Here is a 22,568-nt window from a genome sequence, read left to right on the forward strand (position 1 = left end):
TCCTGGCTAGTAGCCATCAAAAGCCTTCTCCTCCACTGATTTATCCAATCCTCTTCTAAAGCCATCGGCTCAGTAGACCTGTAGGAGCGTCTCCATACCCATCGTCCAGCCCGGGCACTGAGGTCCAGCTTCTGGCAGTTCCCTTTCTGCAAGAAGTGAGGTTACAGAGAACCAGGCAGAGGGCCTTCTCGGTGGTGGCACCCGCCCGAACGCCCTCTCACCAGATGTCAAGGAAATAAACAATCTGACTTTCAGAAGACATCTGAAGGCAGCCCTGTTTAGGGAATGTTTGATGTTTTATTGCGTTTTTAATAAAGTGGTACCTCGGGTTACAGACGCTTCAGGTTACATACGCTTCACGTTACAGACTCCCCTAACGCAGAAATAGTACCTCGGGTTAAGAACTTTGCTTCAGGATGAGAACAGAAATCGTGCTCCAGCGGCGCGGCAGCAGCGGGAGGCCCTATTAGCTAAAGAGGTGCTTCAGGTTAAGAACAGTTTCAGGTTAAGAACGGACTTCCGGAACAAATCAAGTTCTTAACCCGAGGTACCACTGCATTCTGTTGGGTGCTGCCCAGAGTGGCTGGGGAAACCTAGCCAGATGGATGGGGTATAAATAATATATTATTATTATTATTATTATTATTATTATTATTATTATTGCCCTCTCCGCTCCTGCAATTTCCAGCAACTGGGATTCAAAAGCGTTCCTGCCTCCGACTAGCCATTGTGCTTAGTAACCCTCCATTGCCCATGGGCTTAGGTGATAAGACTCTGGCTGGGTGATGCAGAAGATGCTCTCTGTGGTTCTGTCTGTTGCTTCCTATGCACGTTTGAAACCCCCCCCCTCCAAAAAGGAAAAGAAAACAGATCTTGAAAGGCGGGCTATATATGAGACGCAGTTAACCTTTCCCCTCTTTCCTCGCTCTATTTTTCTTGGCCTCCTGCAATTCTCCACCCCAGGCCTCTCTCTCGAAGAATCTGCACTGGGGAAGGGGAGGGTCTTTCCTCCCCGCCCTCCCCACATGTTGTGTCTGCCCTCCACATCTTGCACATTCCTGCAAAGGAATCCAGGGGGGAGAGCCTCCCTATGTTTGGAAGGGGGTGGTATGTTTCGGCAAGGGCTCCCGCGCTGCCCAGGCAAAGGAGAGAGGAGGAGGAGGGAGGTGTTGGGGGTCTCTGTCCCGCAGGGGTGGGGTAGGCTGAGCCTGGCCCCCCCTTCTTCCTCCCACCCCACCGTCCCATGCAGCACATCTGCAGCTGGGCTTGCAATTTGAACGAGAGCCAGGTCTGGGCTGGGCCAGGATAAGGGGGTGGGGAGGAGAGGGAGGCCTGGAGGAAACCGGGAGGAGAGGCAGAGAGAGACTGAGGACCAAGCGGACCAAAGGACTCTCTCTGGGCATGGTCTTCAGCTTGCGAGGTCCAGAAGAAGAGGTGGCCTCAGGGGAAGCAGGAAGGTCAGCTGGACTTGGGGGGCTTTGTCCCGGCCGCGCCATCTGTGGTTCGCTGGCACCGCCCGTGAAGAAGAGGTGAGGCTCCCTTCTCGGCAAATCCTTTCGGGCGAGAAGAGTTTTGGAAGAAGGAGACAGGCAGTTCTAGAAAGCCATGGGCAATGCCAAGGTTGGGGTCGGGGGTGGTGGCTTGTGGCGAACGAAGGATGCAGGGTGGAAGGAGGTTGGAGATTAGGTGGCATCTCTCCTAGCCCTTCATGCCAGGGGAGGGGAGGGTGGGGTGGTGAGTGGGGTGGCCTTGGAGTCAGGGAGGAAAAAGGAGTTGGGTCTCATGCGACCCAGAAGCTTGGGTGCTCATGCGACCCAGAAGCTTGCTTGCTGGCTGGCTGGCTGGCTGGCTGGCTGGCTGGCTGGCTGGCTCCCGGCCTCTAAGCCAGACTTTCTGGGCGAGAGACCACCTCGTAAGGTTGTTGTGAAGATAAACGGAGATACGGGTAGGTTGTAGGTTACCCAAGACTGCAAAAACCACCCCAAGTCCGGGGGACTAGCTTGGGATAAGACTGCAGGTCTTCTTTGACTTACGTATGGATTATCAGGTGCATTAAAAATAAATAAATCTGTTTAACAAAGTTTATACCCCACTTGACTGTAAGAACAAAAAGCTATTTTGGTTTTTTTAAAAATAAAATAATTGAAATTGTCAATAAAGACGGTTAGAACAGGATTTGGAAACATCCAAAAGATGATTAAACAGTAGCTAAAACAGGATAAAATGCATGTAATAATAATGGTGATGGTGATGATGATGATGATAATAATAATAATAATAATAATAATAATAATAATAATAATAATATATTATTTATACCCCGCCCATCTGGCTGGGTTTCCCCAGCCACTCTGGGCGGCTTCCAACAAAATTTTAATATACAGTGGTACCTCGGGTTAAGTACTTAATTCGTTCTGGAGGTCCGTTCTTACCCTGAAACTGTTCTTGACCTGAAGCACCACTTTAGCTAATGGGGCCTCCTGCTGCTGCCGCGCCGCCGGAGCACGATTTCTGTTCTCATCCTGAAGCAAAGTTCTTAACCCGAGGTAATATTTCTGGGTTAGCGGAGTCTGTAACCTGAAGCGTATGTAACCTGAAGTGTATGTAACCCGAGGTACCACTGTACAATAGTCTATTAAACATTAAAAGCTTCCCTAAACAGGGCTGCCTTCAGGTGTCTTCTAAAAGCCTGGTAGTTGTTGTTCTCTTTGACATCTGGTGGGAGGGCGTTCCACAGGGTGGGTGCCACCACTGAGAAGGCCCCCTGCCTGGTTCCCTGTAACTTGGCTTCTCGCAGGGAGGGAACTACCAGAAGGACCTCAGTGTCCAGAAAAATAGGGGTGGGACGATAGGAGTGGAGATGCTCCTTCAGGTATACTGGGCCTTTGAGGCTGTTAAGTTGTTTATGTTTGGGCCGGCTTGCCTAAACAAAAATGTTTTCAGCAGATGCCTTAGAGTGGCTGGACAAACCCAGCCAGATGGGTGGGGTATATTATTATTATTATTATTATTATTATTATTATTATTATTATTATTAAAGAGTACAGTAAAGGCACCAGCCTGGCGTCAACAGGCCGTGAGTTCCAAAGTGTATGTAGGTGCTGCCTTGCTGAAATATTGATTTCTTACAAGTGTGGGTGAGTGTGACATGGCCTTTGTAGCAGGGCTGGTTCTGCAGTTCAGAGATGTCACAGAGTAATAGAATTGTCAAATTGGAAGGGACCCTGAGGATCACCTAGTCCAGCCTGCCCAATGCAGGAATATGCAGCATTGCAGGACTGTGCATCTGTCTCATATGGGGCTCAAACCTGCAACCTTGGTGTTATCAGCACCTCTCTCTATCCAACTGAGCTACCCAGGCCGTATCAAGTGGGCCTATTTGGGGTAAGGCAATCCCATAAGTATTTAGGATTTGAACCCAGGCCTCCCATTCCCCCAGTTCAACACTCTTCTCTCTCCTTCAAGATGCTGAACGCAGCTCCCCAGCTCTGCATTTTATACCCTTAGCAACAATGTGAGGTAATAAGGCCCAGGGTCATCCTATGAGTTTCACAGCAGAAGAGGAATTTGAACCCGGACCCTCTCAAGTCCCAAGTCCAGCCCTCTAGCCAGCACATTTTATTGTTATCTGCTTATTTGTTTTACGTAAACCACTTGAGATTTTTTTTTAAAATACATTAAATAAGGAATAAAGAATAAATACACCACACTGGCTCTCGTGAGGTCTGAGCCCCCAGTCCCAATTCCAGGAGTAGACACCTGAAACACCTGGAGTTTCCAGGTTTGCTTAGCTACAAAATATTGGAGGAAACCTTGGACTTGCAGTGGGATCGTAACTCTTCTTACCTGGGGATCAAAATGTTCTACACCTGCTCTTTAACAGTGGCATGAAAGTTTCTTCGAATCACGACTTCTCAGTACTGGGCAAAAGCTTTTCCTGTTGAATATTTGCTGGTCAGCAACTGGAAAGGGAACCAGTCAGAGGGCCTTCTCAGTGGTGGCTCCCACCAATGTCAAGGAGATGAGTAACTATACAGCTTTTAGAAGACATCTGAAGGCAGCCCAGTCAGATGGATGGGGAATAATAATAATAATAATAATAATAATAATAATAATAATAGGCAGAGGACCCTTGCAGAAACATGGGCCTAGAACAGTTTAAGTTCCCATCTGGAAAATAGTTAAGGGTTGCCCTGGGTATTGGCTGAGCTCTACAGGTCCTCTTGGAACAGGTGAACTTGTGAATGTGTGAGAGGGGTCATGGTGGGGCTTTTTTGTTGACTATGATTCCCAAAATTTCTGAGTCTCATCCCTGCATTTGGAGAAGAGTATAAGGGAAGTCCAGTAGGTAAAAAGGGTGGGAACAGCTCTAGGAAGCAAATAAGTGTATACAGGGAAGAATATTGGCCTGAGACAACAGGGACTGATGTATAATTCCCCACCTTCTTTAATATTCAGAATCAGGGTTTGGGAAGGGTTTATTTCTCCCCACTCACCTTTTCAAGAAGACACACTTTTGTCTAACAGGGAAGATAGTTGTGAAACGAGTAACATCCTGGAAAGTACATTGTAAACACTCCGTATCCCATGGTGCAGTGCTCCCTGACAAATGTCCATGTCCCTGTAGGTTGCTAAAATTTCTTGGTTTAGACTCAAAAGTCTCAAAGAAAAACTTCTTTCTGGGCTCCTGATCTCCATACCTAAACTTGTCCCAAGATGAGAAAATAAGAAGCCAAACTCATTTTAACCATTCAGGGACTTTGAGTGTGGAACATGGTGGTGGTAGTTCTTTGAAATTAATTTCCCATGAACTGTGCGAGAAGAGGAAGATGGAAGGAGAGCCTGATGAGGAGGATATCTGGAGGTGCAGACCTTTCTTTTCTTCCTCTTTCCTCCTGTAAACAGAACAGCCAAAAGATGGACCAAGACCATGAACTGCAAATCTCTAAGCTTCTATTAGCACTTAAGATTGTGATGTCAAACAGTGGAAGAGAGATCCTGTTTGCAGGTTTCCCACGGTCATCTGGCTGTCCGCTGTGAAAAGAGGATGCTGGACTAGATGGGCCATTGGCCTCATCCAGCAGCCAGTTGTTCTTACATTCTACCACCTTAAACAACTGTATGGATAAGCCCTCAATTTCAGCTTAAACTAGGCTTCTCCAACCTAGCACTCTCCAGACATTTAGGACTACAACTCCCATGAGGCTGCGTTGGCAGGGTCTAATGAAAATTGTAGTCCAAGGCATCGCGTTGGGAGAGGCTTGGTCTGATCCTGCAAACAGCCCTTGGTTCGTTTTCACAACAGACTTTAACCATTAGCAAAGTTGGAAAGAAATGCTCTTGAATTCCTGTTCTGCAGAAGTGTTTATTCTGGAATCTAACAAAGAGAGGGTCCCCTGTTCTAAGAATTTGCTATGTTTCTCTCCACCTGCCTCCCCTCAGTCTCTCAGAAGGAACCAACTGGCTGTCCACTTTGGTGACCATGTCTCAATGGGCAGAGCAACCCTGGGAGATTTCCTGCACTTAGTGTCTCTTGATCTGTTGCCGAAAAATGTGCCACCAGACCCTCCCTCTTGACTAGTCAACAACAAACGCTTTCAGTGCTCCTTTATCCAGAAAGCAGGCCGAGTGAGCCAACAGTTTCTCAAGGCTGATTGTGAGAAAAGGCACAATGCTTTGCAGAGCCCTTTTTGCACGCTGAAAACTGCTTCGGAAGCAAATTATGATCGCATCTTGGTGGTTGCTCTCGCTTGGCTTCTGCTCAAAGTTGTATTTTTTTTCTCTCTCTCTCTTTTTTGCAAGAGGAGGTGCGTGCGGGGACAACGCCGCTGCAGCCAATCAAACGCTTGTGGTTCTTTCTGTAGCAGTGCCCTTTGATCCCACAGATGGAAATTATAATCTTATGTATGCTTTGCCTTTTACATCATAGGAAACAAAATACTTTCACTACCAGAAGTCAGGGCAGAGAAGCAAACATATGCAAGGCAGGAGAGAGGGAGAATTCTTGGTACAATCGCTGGATCGGATGTTCTCTCCGTGTTTTAGAAATACTTAAACCCAAATACTGTGTTGAGACTGGTGTGTAGACCGCATACCTTAAATTATTCCTGCATCAGAGGGGGTTGGACTTGATGATCCTTGGGGTCCCCATTCCAATACTACAATTCTATGATTCTGTAAGCCCAGAGAAGGATCTCCAGCAATTCCTAAAATGAAAGGTGCCAGTTCTACTTGAGACTCAACGCTCCTTCCGTGCCTATGAATCCAACTGTGTCAGGGTAATTCTTGTTGAAGAAAAGGCACTCTGTATATGCTCAGGGGCCCTTTTCTTCTTATAACCCATGCTCTGGCACTCATAAGTGGTTTGAGGGCCACACCTGCCTATACCTTTTGTAATAATATCTTTGTCTGTCATCCTGATGGCTCTCCTTTCGTTGTTGTTGTTTAGTCGTTTAGTCGTGTTTGACTCATCATGACCCCCTGGACCAGAGCACGCCAGGCACTTCTGTCTTCCACTGCCTCCCAAAGTTTGGTCAAACTCATGCTGGTAGCTTCCAGAACACTGTCCCACCATCTCGTCCTCTGTCGTCCCCTTCTCCTTGTGCCCTCCATCTTTCCCAACATCAGGGTCTTTTCCAAGGGAGTCTTCTCATGAGGTGGCCAAAGTATTGGAGCCTCAGTATCAGGATCTGTCCTTCCAGTGAGCACTCAGGGCTGATTTCCTTCAGAATGGATCAGTTTGATCTTCTTGCAGTTCATGGGACTCTCAAGAGTCTCCTTTTTTTAGTGATCTATTATTGGATGACTAGTTCTGAAGAAGTAAAAAATATGAGCACCTGAGGATGCTTTGTAAAAGGAAAACCAGGGTCCCAAAGTTTCTTCTCCCCCAACTTTGCCACCTGATACGTAGCAACACACATTCCCATCTAAAAAGTGGGGTGGGGTGGAAATAAGATGGTTAAATCCAGAGTCTAAAAGTAGCATTGCAGAGTACTCCAAACCTCCATGTCCATGAGTTCAGTAATCTTTATGATTGAATTCAGATAAACAATTTATCAAGAAAACCCAAACAATTGCCCGGTCCTTCCATTCAAAAGAAAACCCCCAAAGCAGCTTGCAAATTAAAACCCACACACCGCCCTGTATGAAATACCGGCAGCTCTGTAAATAAATTGCCCTTGGTGAGGATGATAATCTTAAGACTGCTCAGCTGCAAGCTGAGACAAGCCTTGCAGAATCTGAATTACAACAGCTTAGCTCCAATGGCATACCTGCAATTGCTTTGCTCCTGAACTGCTAGAAACTGCCTGGAAACTCAGATCTAAGGCTTTGTAAGCAAAATGGCCAGCAAGCCTTTCGGGAGATGACTACCATGGTGAAATCCAAACCATCCGTTTCAATCTATTTCTATAACCACTTTAGCAGTCATGGAGAATCCTGGGAACTGCTGTTTGTTAAGGCTGCTGACTGATCTCATGGAGCTGCAGTTTCTGGCACCCACCAGCAAACTACAATTCCCAGGGTGCTCCCTGACTGTTCAGTAGTAAAGGTAAAGTTAAAGGGACCCCTGACCGTTAGGTCCAGTCATGGCCGACTCTGGGGTTGCGGCGCTCATCTCGTTTTATTGGCCGAGGGAGCCGGTGCACAGCTTCCGGGTCATGTGGCCAGCAGGACTAAGCCACTCCTGGCGAACCAGAGCAGCGCACGGAAACACCGTTTACCTTCCCGCTGGAGCGGTACCTATTTATCTCAGTGGCGTAGCGTGGGTTGTCAGCACCCGGGGCAAGGCAAGTAATTTGTGCCCCCTAACCCGTGGATTTGCGCCCCCTAACCTGTGGATTTGCCCTAACCCCAGGTGTTGCGCCCGGTGCGGCCGGCCCCCCCTGCACCCCCCACGCTACGCCACTGATTTATCTACTTGCACTTTGATGTGCTTTCAAACTGCTTGGTTGGCAGCAGCAGGGACCGAGCAACGGGAGCTCACCCCGTTGCGGGGATTCGAACCGCCGACCTTCTGATCGGCAAGTCCTAGGCTCTGTGGTTTAACCCGCGTCCCATAATGATACTTTAAATGGAGAATAGCAAATTTAGAACAGAATAGTGAAAAAAACTAGTAAAAAGGTGAACCAGGGCACTATGAACCATATATTTCACAAATTGGTTTGGTTCCCTTTATTCTACTCTGAATAGAGAGCTAATGTCGACACTGCGCTGTGAATCAGGAGGCCTTTGGTTCAAATCTTGCACCTGCCATGAACTCACTAGGTAGTGTTAGTCAAACCCACTCTCAGCCTTGATCCTTCCATCCACAAAATGGGAATAATAATCCCGGTTTACTTTATAGGGCTGTTGTTTGGATTAAAGCTATAAATGCACTGGAAGCACTTTTAAGATGATGCCTCAAATAGTGGAGGCAGACAGGATGTGTTCAGATGTGAACGGGGATCGCCCCAAAGCCCAAAGTTGGTGGGTTGACAGACCGCCAAATTATGCACCACCTTTAACTTCTCTGCATAAGAACATAATCAGAGGCTGCTGGATCGGGCCAGCATCCCGTCTTGCCCTACATCCTGTTCTCACAAGGCCCAGGCAGACGAGGCCCTGGCATCAGTTTGATTGGCGCCCCTGGTCTCTAATGCAGAGGGTGTGCTCTTTAAACCAGCTTTAGAGATCTCCGCAGCTGATATCACTGGAGTCATTCTCCATCCCCTTCCCACCCATTCCTGCGTCTCTATTTATAGGTGGTGCAGCTACGGAAATGTGTTCCTGATCAGGAAGAGCTTGGCAGCTGCAGTTTCAGAATGAGATCTTTCCTCTCGGGACTTCCGGGGTTTGGAGCAGCCCGTTTGGAACACAGGGTGTGGCCCCTCCTCAGATAGCCTGCTCCTGTTGTTTGTGCCCAGTATCTGGCGATCGTTGGCATATCGATTCTGATCATTGAGGCGTGTTTGGTGATAGATCAGCTCCTAGCCAGGGAGGAGCGGAGGGCTGTGTTGATTTCAATTTCTCTCACAGCTGACCTACACCATGAATTTAAGGCACATCTGATGATGATGGTGATGGTGATGATGATGATGATGATGATGATGATAATTTATTATTTGTACCCTGCCCATCTGGCTGGGTTTCCCCAGCCACTCTGGACGGCTTCCAACAAAGATTAAAAATACATTAAAATGTCACACATTAAAAACTGATGCACATTTAAAACACACAACTTTCCCCCATAGAATCCTGGAAACTGTAGTTTCAGTCACACAGTCACAAACTACAGTTCCCAGGATACTTGGAGGGGTGTGTGCTTTAAATGTGTGGCTCTGCTGCCTCGTTTTTCAACTCTTCAGTTTGGCTTGCCACAAATTCAAGTGGACTTGAACGTTCACACACATTCTTGTTCCTACTTTGGCAAGCAATTTCCCCAAAGGGTATGCATTGTATGCTCGAACTCGGGACAAAAGGGGGAAACGTACTAAGAGGAAGGCACACTTGGCAAATCCACACCATGGTCAGCTCCTGCCCAGAAACCAATGTCCTCACTGTGGAAGGACGTGTGGATCCAGAACTGGCCTCCACAGTCACTTACGGACTCACTGTTAACCAGGGGTCAGCAAACTTTTTCAGCAGGGGGCCGGTCCACTGTCCCTCAGACCTTGTGGGGGGCCGGACTATATTTTGAAGGGGGTGAAAAAGAACGAATTCCTATGCCCCACAAATAACCCAGAGATGCATTTTAAATAAAAGGACACATTCTACTCATGTAAAAACACGCTATTTCCCGGACCGTCCACAGGTCGGACTGAGAAGGTGATTGGGCCGCATCCGGCCCCCGAGCCTTAGGTTGCCTACCCATGGTTAAGACCATGTTCATGGAAGACAATCTTACTCAGTTACGAGTGATTGCCAAAGAAGGAGAAGGACCAAATTTTGCAGTCAATGCACATCCCCGCCTGAGACAGATGTTCAATACCACATCTCACCTGCCTTTCGCAATGGCTGCTAATCACTAAAGCTCTTTCCGGTGTGCGTCATATTCTGTTAGACTTCAGTTTATTACATTTTATATGTTGTTAAAAATATGTACCGTATTTTTTCCTCTATAAGACTCACTTTTTCCCTCCTAAAAAGTAAGGGGAAATGTGTGTGCGTCTTATGTAGTGAATGCAGGCTGTGCAGCTATCCCAGAAGCCAGAACAGCAAGAGGGATTGCTGCTTTCGCTGCACAGCAATCCCTCTTGCTGTTCTGGCTTCTGAGATTCAGAATATTTTTTTTCTTGTTTTTCGCCTCCAAAAACTAGGTGCGTCTTATGATCTGGTGCATCTTATATAGTGAAAAATACAGTATTTCATAAACAATAAGCCAAAGCTCTTCACAACAAAAATACATAAAACCACGTGATAAAAACATATTTTAGAAGTTAAAAACAGACGTCAATTAGCCTTTGTGGAAATATGTTTCCTTAATTGCCTACATAGGCCTGGCAGAATAGAAAAATTGTCAGCAGGCATTTAGAATTTAAAACAGAAGGTCCCTTCCAAATCTCTATTTGCAGAGTATTCCACAACTCTGAGGTGATGGCACTAAAGCCTTGATTTTTTCTTGCTGTCAAACGAGCCTCGCTTGAGGGATGGGCAGTGACGCTCCTGCAGAGAATCTCAGGAATTGAGCTGGGATGAAAAGGCTCAGGAAATCCCTGGACCCAAGTTGTTCAGGGCTTTGTAAATTAAGAGAAGGACCTTGAACCTGGCATGACTGGAAGTGGGCAGCTGTTTTCACAATGGCAACACATTCTGTTGGACAGGTGCCCCTGTCAGCAATTTGGCTGCAGCATTCTGCACCAGTTGGAGCTTCCGAACCAAACCCAAGGACAGCCCCACATAGACCGCCTTGAGGTTACCAACACAAGGAGTCTTCAGACCATTGCAGCGTGAATAGAGCGTTCTGAAATATGCAGTGTATGGAGTTCATGGGCTGTGAGCAAACATAATACGCATTTGCCAGCAAGCGACACATATTGATGGGCTTGGCATGATGTTGCCTTCTGAGGGCGGGCAGTGGGGTGTTCAGAGAGTTCTGCCAGCATAATGGCATCTCAGAAACGTTACCATCCTGAAGGAGCGTCTCCACCCCCATAGTTCAGCCCAGACACTGAGGTTCAGCGCTGAGGGCCTTCTGGTGGTTCCCTCATTGCAAGAAGTGAAGCTACAGGGAACCAGGCAGAGGGCCTTCTTGGTGGTGGCACCTGCCCTGTGGAACGCGCTCCCAGCAGATGTCAAGGCAATAAACAACTATCTGACGTTTGGAAGACATCTGAAGGCAGCCGTGTTTAGGGAATTTTCTAATGTTTGGTGTTTTATTGTGTTTTTAATATTCTGTTGGGAGCCACATAGAGGGGATGGGGAAACCCAGCCAGATCGGCAGGGTATGTATGTATGTATGTATGTATGTATGTATGTATGTATGTATTTCATCATCATCAGATGCCATGGACTGTTTGGACACAGATGAATGGTGGGAAGAAGGAACCAGCTGAGGAACCACCAAGGGAACAAGGCTCAGAGCCTGGGGATTGGTAGTGGGACGATGATGAGTGGTCAGATGGAGATGAGAGAGAAGAAGAGAGGGAAGAGGAGGTACTGGAAACTGAAGGGATAACAGGGCTCTGTGAGCAGGGAGACTCTGTGGCAGAGAGAAGTACAGAACCAGAAGCAGAAGCTGAAGCCGGAGAGGAGGGAGACCCAGAGGCAGAGAGGAGTCAGGCTGCTGAAGAAGTCAAGGTGTCTCCCCCTCTCTTGTGACCAGCTCCCCTGCCTCTTGGTCTCCCAGAACCAGGAGAGGTGTGAAGAGGGTGGAGGAGAGGTTGGCTGCACACAGGCTTGGAAAAAACCCTGGAAAGGAGGGGAGTTAGTGGGGAGGCGAGGACTTTCAGTCTGGGCAACTGATGCATGGTAAAAAGGTAAAGGTACCCCTGCCCGTACGGGCCAGTCTTGCCAGACTCTAGGGTTGTGCGCCCATCTCACTCTATAGGCCGGGGGCCAGCGCTGTCCGGAGACACTTCCGGGTCACGTGGCCAGCGTGACAAGCTGCATCTGGTGAGCCAGCGCAGCACACGGAAACATCGTTTACCTTCCCGCTAGTAAGCGGTCCCTATTTATCTACTTGCACCCGAAGGTGCTTTCGAACTGCTAGGTTGGCAGGCGCTGGGACCGAGCAACGGGAGCGCACCCCACCGTGGGGATTCGAACTGCCGACCTTTCGATCGGCAAGCCCTAGGCGCTGAGGCTTTTACCCACAGCGCCACCCGCGTCCCTCTGATGCATGGTAAACTGATGTAAAAATGTGTGGAGTTTAGCATTAGCTAGAAAAATAAAGGCTTGGAGAACCCTGAAAAATTCATTGCTGCTTGTTGGGATTTTATCTTATCTACAAGAAGTAAACACAGGACAGCCTCTCCACAGCACAACATGAAATTTGGCTTCCTTGATGGTTTCAAGTACTTTACCCACCTAATATTAAATCATTTTTGTATATGCTGTGCTGCCTTTTTGTACTTCTATTGTTTTTATTAAATTGGTTTGCTTTATTTACTTGAATAAAATCTTTTAAAATAAATAAATCAGAGGGCAATTTGATTGGGATGTTCTGTCTGTCTTTCAGCCAGAAAAGTGATGTGAAGATGTCAACGCTTGTGGAACCAGCAATGCACACTCTCCAGATTGGTAAGAAATACAGGAAGATAATCAGTGATATGGGAAAACGGGGCATATTCAGCCTGGAAAAATAAAAGAAGGTGGTTGGTGGGCGGATGACCTGGGTACCACTTTCCAAATCTCTGAAGAGGGTGAAGACAATTTCTCTGCTGCCTCAGAGGGGAGTAGACACTAGACCTGGTCATCTTACATTACCTCGCTGTTATTTCCAATGCACTGGGTGGGAGTTCTGTCCAAGGCCAAGGGAAAAGGAAAAATAACACGTTGTTTCAAACATGTTTTGAATTGGCAGCCTTAGCTGTGTTGCGTTCCTGAACTTTCTGAGGAATTGATAAGTGTCACTTCTACAACGATGCTGGGCTTGGGGATTTCTGCAGAATAAGGTAAAGGTAAAGGTACCCCTGCCCGTACAGGCCAGTCTTGACAGACTTTAGGGTTGTGCGCCCATCTCACTCTATAGGCCGAGAGCCAGCGCTGTCCGCAGACACTTCCGGGTCACGTGGCCAGCGTGACAAGCTGCATTTGGCGAGCCAGCGCAGCACACGGAACGCCGTTTACCTTCCCGCCAGTAAGCGGTCCCTATTTATCTACTTGCACCCGGAGGTGCTTTCGAACTGCTAGGTTGGCAGGCGCTGGGACCGAGCGACAGGAGCGCACCCCGCCACGGGGATTCGAACCGCCGACCTTTCAATCAGCAAGTCCTAGGTGCTGAGGCTTTTACCCACAGCGCCACCCGCGTCCCGAATAGCCAGAGGCAAAACAGAGAAGTTGCTTAGGAGGCGGCACTTCAGAATGTGTTGAGAGAATATCAACCCACCTTCCCACTTACTTATCAGGCTCCTTTCCTAAAAAACACACACACAACTCCAGGCATTTCAATTTGACCTTTTTGCTGGGTGAGCAAAGATGGACAAAGGTGCAAAGCCCTTCTATCTACACCTAGGGTCTTGATCCAGATTGTGGTCTTTGTGTTGGCAGTGTGTGTGAGAGTGAGACAGACAGAGAGAGAGCAAACCTGCACTCTTGCAGAACTACACAATCCAAATCAGAATTCATGTTGTTGTTGTTCAGTCATTTAGTCGTGTCCGACTCTTCGTGACCCCCTGGACCAGAGCACGCCAGGCCCTCCTGTCTTCCACTGCCTCCCGCAGTTTGGTCAAACTCATGCTGGTAGCTCCGAGAACACTGTCCCACCATCTCGTCCTCTGTCGTCCCCTTCTCCTTGTGCCCTCCATCTTTCCCAACATCAGAGTCTTTTCCAGGGAGTCTTCTCTTCTCATGAGGTGGCCAAAGTCTTGGAGCCTCAGCTTCAGGATCTGTCCTTCCAGTGAGCACTCAGGGCTGATTTCCTTCAGAATGGAGAGGTTTGATCTTCTTGCAGTCCATGGGACTCTCAAGAGTCTCCTCCAGCACCAGAATTCAAAAGCATCAATTCTTCGGCAATCAACCTTCTTTATGGTCCAGCTCTCACTTCCATATATCACTACAAGGAAAACCATAGTTTTAACTATACAGACCTTTGTTAGAATTCATATGTTTTTTTTAAAATCCTTTTTTATATTCTAGCCTATATAAAAGCTCAGATTTGCTCAGAAAGTGTGCAGGAAGCCCATGCTGATATCTCAGAAGTCAAAGAGGCGTCAAAAATGGATTTCCATGGGTCAGAGAGTATAAGGCAATAAGCGCTCTGACCTTGCCCCCTCCCCATGATCCGCAAAAGCAGAAAAAAATATCCAAAAGTAAAGAAGTGACACTTATTTGCATATTTTAGGCACCTTATGGAATTCCTGTGGAAGCAGAGTGCTTCTGGATCATGTAATCTAGTCTAGCCTCCTGTTCTCACTGTGGGAAAAGGGACACGGGTGGCGTTGTGGTCTAAACCACAGAGCCTCTTGGGCTTGCTGATCAGAAGATCGGCGGTTTGAATCCATGCAACGGGGTGAGCTCCCATTGCCCTGTCCCAGCTCCTGCCAACCTAGCAGTTTGAAAGCACACCAGTGCAAGTAGATAAATAGGTACCGCTGTGGTGGGAAGGTAAACGGCATCTCCGTGCGCTCTGGCACTCATCATGGTGATCCATTGCACCAGAAGCGGTTTAGTCCTGCTGGCTACATGTCCCAGAAAGCTGTCTGTGGACAAGCGCTGGTTCCCTTGGCCTGAAAGCGAGATGAGTTCCACAACCCCAAATTTAGTTGGTCTCTAAGGTGTTTCGACTATTATTTTGTTTCGACTATGGCAGACCAACACAGCTACCTACCTGTAACTACAACCCCATAGTTGCCTTTGATGGGACTTAGCCACCCAGGGGTCCTTTACCTCCTCACTGTGGCCAAAAAGCTGCCCCAATGGGAAGCCCAGATCCTCTGACACGAGACGCAGAGTGTAGCCACCGTTCTTCATGCAGCACATCGTTAAACTGTGGAACTCCCTGCCACAGGATGCAGGGATGGCTGTCAACTGGGATGGCTTTTGAAGAGGATTAGACATATTCATGAAGGAGGAGAGGGCAATGGATGGTTATTAACCATAATGGCTCTGCTGTGCCGCCACAGCTGGAGGTAGCAGGGCTAGAAACCACCAGAGGGGAGAGTGGCGCTTGCGTTCGAATCCTGCTTGCAGGTTTCCCACAGGCATCTGTGAGGTCAGAATGCTGGACTAGAAGAGCCATTGGCCTGATTCTGCAGGCTCTTCTTATGCCAGTGGTCATTCCACTTTTCTTGGGGATGTATTTGGATTGTCTGTGTACGTAATTGCCATTCCTTTCGCACAGAGGGCACACTCCTGAGTGTTTCAACTTACCTGCGGCATGATTTATAATTTACACCCGTGATGTTATTGTTTCCTAAGAGTTTGTGTACCGTTTTGCGAGGCATCCTGTTTGCTGCGTGAGCTCAGTTCCAGCGGCTTTGATCCCAAAGCAGCTATTTGTTTTCATTTCGGCAGAGTGCCTCTTTCATTTCTTCCCTTCCACCCCCCCAATACGCTCAAGTAAGAAGATCTGGGTAAAGAGCCTTCTCTGAGAACATGCTGGTTTCATTTCAAAATCCTGGCTGGTTTCTGTCTATTTTTTGTACCAGATGAAATATTAACATGACAGGCACCCGAGACAGAAAAAGCCACTTAGGGAATCGGAGAGAAGGGTCTGGTGTCGTGTCTCTCCAGTCGCTGATTCTTCACAGCGAGAGTTGCTGAGACTAATCTCTGGAGCTGTATTTGGAAGGGGACAAAAAAAACAAAAACCATCTTTGACAGGCTCATAAAACCCAAGCCTTTTAAAACAACTTGCTTCTCCAGGCGTTCAGCCAGGAGCTGCGATGGAGTAACTCTCTCAAAACTTGTCCTTCTCGGGACGTTGGTGGTCTGGGAAGGATAAGAGGGGCCTACTTTAAAGGGATGGTAATCTTTGGTAATACCGTATATAAAGAAAATACTGTCTGTCTCTGCCTTTGTCAACCTGGGGCAACCAGAAAGATCAAAGAAATGGAACTACTCCTGTAGGGCGAAAGGTTGAAGTTTGGGGACTTTTGGGAGAAAAAGCGAGTGAGAGGTGACATCATAATAATAATAATAATAATAATAATAATAATAATAATAATAATAATAATAATAATAATTTATTATTTATACCCCGCCCATCTGGCTGGGCTTCCCCAGCCACTCTGGGAAGCTTCCAACAAAATATTAAAATACAGTAATGCATCAAACATTGAAAGCTTCCCTAAACAGGGCTGCTTTCAGATTTCTTCTAATAGTCTGGTAGTTGTTTATTTCCTTGACATCTGACGGGAGGGTGTTCCTCAGGGCGGGCGCCACCACTGAGAAGGCCCTCTGCCTGGTTCCCTGTAACTTGGCTTCTCGCAGTGAGGGAACCGCCAGAAGGCCCTCAGAGCTGGACCTCAGTGTCCGGGCTGGATGATGGGGGTGGAGATGCTCCTTCACGTATACTGGGCCTTTGAGGCCGTTTAGGGCTTTCAAGGTCAGCACCAACACTTTGACTTGTGCTCAGAAACGTACTGGGAGCCAATGTAGGTCTTTTAGGACCAGTGTTATGTGGTCTCGGTGGCTGCTCCCAGTCACCAGTCTAGCTGCCGCATATACGTGTCTGGAGGAAGTTGGACAGCAAAGGAGTTTTCTCCCTCTCTCATAACACAGGAACTCATGGGCATCAGATGGAGCTGAATGTTGGGAGATTCAGGGCAGACCAAATGAAATACGTGCTCACTCAGAGCAGATAGACTGTGGAACTCCCTGCCACAGGAGGGAGTGATGGCCACCAACTTGGATGGCTTTAGAAGAGGATTAGAGAAATCTATGGAGGAGGAGAGGGCTATCAATGGCTCCTAGCCATGATGGCTCCGTTCTGCCTCCACAGAGACAGCAATGCTCCTGAACTCCAGTTGCTGGAAGCCATGGGAGGTTAGAGGGCTCTTGTGTTCGAATCCTGGTTGCGGGTTTCCCTTTGAGGCACGTGGTTGGTGTCCCTATTTCCCAGGGACAGTCCTGGATTTACAGAAGCAGTTTCTGAATGTCCCACTTTTCCTTCAGACGTCCCTTTTGTCATCGGAGAAATGTTGGAGGGATGCGGAATTAGATAGGCCATTGGCTTGAACTTGCAGGCTCTTCTCGCATAGTTTTAGGCTACAGACCCCGTGGCCACTGCCAGGAGAGGATGCCAGGCGAGATGGGCGCTTGGCCTGATCCAGCCGCGCTCCTCTTAGGGTGCTGTTTGGCAAGTGCCTGGGCAGACCAGCCTTGCTCAAAGCAGGCCTTGAGATCTGAACCAGCGCCCCCAGCCCCCTTCCAGCTCTGAGAGAGGCCCTCGCTGCTAGGGGTCTCAGATGCCTTGCAGATAAAGTGACTCTCCTCCACCACCTCCTCCTCCTCCTCCTCTCCCCTGAACCAACAGCTGGATCCTGTCAGCCAAGAAGCCATACTTCTGGCCTGGAACGGGGCAGCAGTGATGGGGGGGAGCAATTAACTCCATCCCCTAATTGGAACCATCTGCGGCGCAGGGGAGTGTGGTCTATGCGCCGACGGGACGGAGACATGTCTGCCTCATTAAGTGCGCATTGCGTGGGCGAGACGAGGCGTCCAGCACACTCAGGGCTCCAATCTGCACGAACACCACACATAGCTGTCAACGTTTCCCCTTTTTTTAAGGGAATTCCCTTATTCCGAATAGGATTCCTCACAAGAAAAGGGAAAAGTTGACAGCAAAGCCAGAGGCGTGTTTGTTTCAGATAGCGTAGAGAATGACACCCGCCTCTCTTGGGCTGGAGCAGAGTCCCCTTCTTGGAAAATTGCAGTCTGCAACACACGAACACACACACACACCTCCTTTTTTCAAGGCTTGAGGTTTCTTATTTGCAGCTTGAGTCTTATTGATTTCAACAGAGCAAAAGAACCAGTTTGCACATTTGGGGCAACCAAGTGGCAAAGACATCCCCGGCTTGAGGGTTTTCTTAATAATAATAATAATAATAATAATAATAATAATAATAGATTTTTATTTATATCCCACCCTTCCCAGCCGAAGCCGGGCTCACAGCGGCTAACAACAATAAAAGTAACACAGTTTACATAAAATCACAATCAATTAATTGAAATGCACTCTAAAACCAATTCATTCTAAAATCAATTCAGAATCAAATTCATGGCAACCTTTGGTCTAGAGTTCTGTGAGGATTACAGAAGGAGGGGGTCAGACTGTGCCTTGGCCAAAGGCCTGGTGGAACAGCTCTGTCTTGCAGGCCCTGTGGAAAGATGTCAAGTCCCGCAGGGCCCTGGTCTCTTGTGGCAGAGCGTTCCACCAGATCGGGGCCACAGCCAAAAAAGCCCTGGCTCTGGTTGAGGCCAGCCTAACCTCCCTGTGGCCCGGGACCTCCAAGATGTTTTTGTTTGAAGACCATAAGGTCCTCCGTGGGACATACCAGGAGAGGCGGTCCCGTAGGTATGAGGGTCCTAGGCCGTATAGGTGGTTCCAGGTCAGGCTTTGCCGGCAGGGTAGGTTGAGGACCAGAGTCTTCTTTCTCCTAGGTGCATGACTTCCCAGGTGGACGAGCCCCATCTGCCCCTCACTTCCCTCTACAGCAGCCTTTCTCAACCTGTGGGTCCCCAGATGTTGTTGGACTACAACTCCCATCACCCCTAGCTAGCAAGGCCAGAGCTCAGGGATGATGGGAGTTGTAGTCCAACATCATCTGGGGATCCACAGGTTGAGAACCGCTGCTCTACAGCATGTGCAGAAACCATCTTCTTGGCTGTTGGACCCGCTATTGGTCTTGTCTGCTCAATCCTCAGGAGCCTGTCTTTGCATGCATGTCTTTGCATCCCTAACGCATCTAAGGCAGAAGTTTCCAACCTTTTTGAGCCCACGGCTCCCTTGAGTTCTGTGGCTCTGCTGTGGGGCTCAGGAGCCCAGTTATGTCACCCCTTGCCTGCAGAGCTGGCAACCTCTCACCCTTTTTTGAACACCTTCCTTTGCGGAGTATGCCCTCCTCTCCTCTCCCTTCTTGGGAGTCCTCTGGGCAGCCGCTCCTGCTGTCCCTGGTCTCTGAGCTGCCCCCCACCCTGCCCCAAAGAGAGGTGCTTCTCACAGGCACCATTCACCTGCAGAGCTTATAGCCAGGGCTGCTGCAGTAAATGTCTGTGCAAGTCTTTGGGAGGCAGAGATGCAAGAGGGCACCAGAGGAGGGAGGGAAGGAAAGAGGGACAGAGGCCAGTGTTGCCCGTGGCACCCCTGGCCAGCATTCAAGGCACCCCAGGGGGCCACAGGACACTGATTGGAATCCACTGCTTTAGATATTTGAAGATAGCTATCCTATCTCCTCTGTCTCTCCTTTACCAGGCTAAACATACCCAATTCCTTCAACTGTTCCTCATATGACTTGGTCTCCAGGCCCTTGATCATCATGGTTGCCTTCCTCTGTACATATTCCAGTCTTTCAGTAGCCTTATATTGTGGTGCCCAGAACTGGACACTGGACTTCAGGTGTGGTCTGACCAGGGCAGAATAGAGCAGGATTATGACTGCCTGCGGGATGCAGGTGGCGCTGTGGTCTAGACCACAGAGCCTAGGGCTTGCCAATCAGAAGGTCAGCGGTTCAAATCCCCGTGATGGGGTGAGCTCCCGTTGCTCGGTCCCAGCTCCTGCCAACCTAGCAGTTCGAAAGCACGTCACAGTGCAAGTAGATAAATAGGTACCGCTCCGGTGGGAAGGTAAACGGCATTTCCGTGCACTGCTCTGGTTCACCAGTTACAACTTCCTCCCAAAGAATCCTGGAAGCTGTAGTTTGCTAATGCTGGAAGGAACTGTAACTCTGCCAGGGTCAAACTACCCAGATTAAGGGTAGTTTTTAATAAGGGTTAAATTCCCTGGATTCTTTGGAGGAAGATCGTGTGCTTTAAATTGGCATCAAATGTGCTTTAAACGGTGTGGTTCTTCCTAATCGACCAATGGGGCTGGCTCTGTATCTAAGGCAGCTTCCTTTATTCCTTTCACACTTCCCTTTCAGCCCTGCAAATGAGGAGCCTGAAAGAAAGCAAAGAGCTGATACAATTAAAAATAAATACTTCCCTTCCTAGTCACCTTGAGGGAGATTCCCACTCATTCTTGGTGACCAGGACAGGGGCTTTCGCAAACCTACCTATCTCTTCTTATCCGCCAGGTGCAAACAGAGAGCGATCCCGCACCCCATCTCCCCAAAACTCTCCCCGACTCCACAACGAAAGCTGCAGCATCGCCCCTCTGACGCCGTCCCAGTCGCCGGTAAGCAGGGAGAATGGCATGCGAACCAAAAACCTACCAAATTCAGAGCAGTGCCCTGGGGAGGTTCACAGGCAGGGTGTGAGGGTGATAACCCCTGTTCCCCCTATCCAAAATAGCCTAAGTCCAGTCTATTGCCTGCCATGTCCCTTTGGGTATTCATCCGGCCTTGTTTTAAAAGCGGTTGTCACAGCATCTTGTGGCAGTGAGTCCCAGAGGCCACCTGCAGTGTGCGAAACACGTCCTTTTCGCTTGTCTTAAGCCTGCTGCCTACAACAGTTCTCTGTCTCTTTCCCCCTTTCTCCCAGTTTTATTTACTTAGGTGGGAAGCATTTTTTAAAAGTGAAATGTTCAGATTCCTGCATTGCAGGGGGTTGATCTAGATGACCCTTGGGGTCCCTTCCAAGTCTACAATGCTATGATTCTAAAGCAATCCTCCACCATCTAGCCTGCAATGGAACAGTCTGGGATTCCACCACCTCACTCTGAGAAATGGGTTAAGCCAGTCTTCACCGTTCGGGTGCCCTCCATAGGGTTCGGGCTACAAATCCTATCAGCCCTGGTCTGGGACTGATGGAAGTTGTTGTCCAAATCATCAGCTGGGGGGGGGGGAGGCTAAGCCCACAGATTATTAGTCGGGTGTGGTGAAATTGCCCTCCAGGAACTGAATTCTCTGCCTTCTGTTTCCAGAGGAATGAAATCCGGATGCGCCAAACCACTCCCTTCTCTGTGGTGGTAGCCATCGACTTTGGGACCACGTCCAGCGGCTACGCCTTCAGTTTCACCAGTGACCCAGAGGCCATCCACATGATGAGGTACGTGGCATATAAGAAGGTCAAAATGAATTCCTTGCAAGCCTTGCCCTGCGTTAAACATTCACCTTCTTAAAATCCCCCTCTGTGAGGTTGAAGGGTGAACTGTCAGGCGGCACAGGATCCAACCCCCACGGCTGGTCGCCAGGAATGGATAAGACAAGGAAAAGTTATTACCAACTGCTTTTTATTCAATATTCACAGAGAGAGGCTAGGGAATGCCGCCTCTTGGAAGAATGGCGTTGCCCCGAGTGGGTCTCCACCCACTCTCTCTCTCTCATGCACCATCGCTACGGGTGCTGAAAAGTGCATTCCCTTATTCCGAATAGGATTCCTCGCAAGAAAGGGGAAATGTTGACAGCTATGCCTCTGCCTTTGAGCTCTTTGCTCTCCTACTTTCAAGGCCCGCCGGGTTCTGGGAGAGGGAGGGTCTGGAATGCTTTCCAAAGACTCTGTGTCCGTCAGCTGTGCTTCTTCCTCGTCCTCTCCCATTATTTCCCAGCTTTTCCCCTCATCTGCCTCTGAGCTGTGACCTCCCTCAAATTCTGAACTGTCGTCTTCTTCTCTGGAAGGGTCAGGCTGGGAAGGCGGTCTCCACCAGTCCCTGACATGAATTTTACCTGTACCTGTACCTTCTCTTGTGGGGGCCCAATTAGTGCCAGTGCCTTCCGTTAAGAGTTTGGGTGTAATCCTTGACACCTCCCTTTCCATGGAGGCGCAAGTTACAGCAACAGCCAAGGCGACATTTTTCCACCTTTGCCACATTAGGCCGTTGGTCCCTTACCTTTCCTGCCCCGACCTGGCCACAGTGATCCATGCGACGGTCACCTCCAGGCTTGACTACTGTAATTCGCTCTACACGGGGCTTCCCTTGAAACTGTCCCACAAACTCCAGTGGGTGCAGAATGCAGCACCGATGCTCCTCAAGGGGTCTCTGCCATGGGAGCATATTCACCCAGTGCTTTACCAGTTGCACTGGCTCCCGGTGGAGTACAGGGTCAGGTTCAAGTTGCTGGTCTTGACCTTTAAAGCCCTTTGTGGCTTAGGGCCCTCGTATACGGGACCGCCTCTCCTGGTATGCTCTGCAGAGGACCTTAAGGTCCATGAACAACCATAGCTTAGAGGTCCTGGGCTCTAAGGAAGTCAGACCAGGGCCAGGGCCTTTTCAGTGATGGCTCCGACCTGGTGGAATGCTCTGTCCCATGAGACCAGGGCCCTACAGGATTTAATTTCCTTCTGTCGGGCCTGTAAGACAGAACTATTCCGTCTGGCCTTTAATTTGA

The 22,568-nt window shown here is 48.7% G+C and overlaps 1 protein-coding gene across 2 annotated transcripts in view; it reads left to right on the plus strand.

The window, feature by feature from the left end:
- The first annotated feature begins 1,268 nt into the window (after positions 1 to 1,268).
- The window catches only part of HSPA12B (heat shock protein family A (Hsp70) member 12B), a 42,984-nt gene continuing 21,684 nt past the window's right edge, over positions 1,269 to 22,568 (plus strand). The window contains exons 1-4 of one of the 2 annotated variants that reach the window (XM_028744464.2): positions 1,269 to 1,529; positions 12,656 to 12,717; positions 20,376 to 20,476; positions 21,164 to 21,288. In XM_028744464.2, coding sequence (XP_028600297.2) covers positions 1,402 to 1,529; positions 12,656 to 12,717; positions 20,376 to 20,476; positions 21,164 to 21,288 — 416 coding nt within the window. In that variant the 5' untranslated portion in view covers positions 1,269 to 1,401. Of the gene's footprint in view, positions 1,561 to 12,655; positions 12,718 to 20,375; positions 20,477 to 21,163; positions 21,289 to 22,568 lie in introns of both variants that reach the window. The other variant, XM_028744465.2, reaches the window with a different exon arrangement.

The sequence above is a fragment of the Podarcis muralis genome, chromosome 9 (genome assembly GCF_964188315.1).
Source record: "Podarcis muralis chromosome 9, rPodMur119.hap1.1, whole genome shotgun sequence".
NCBI classification, from domain to species: Eukaryota; Metazoa; Chordata; class Lepidosauria; order Squamata; family Lacertidae; genus Podarcis; species Podarcis muralis.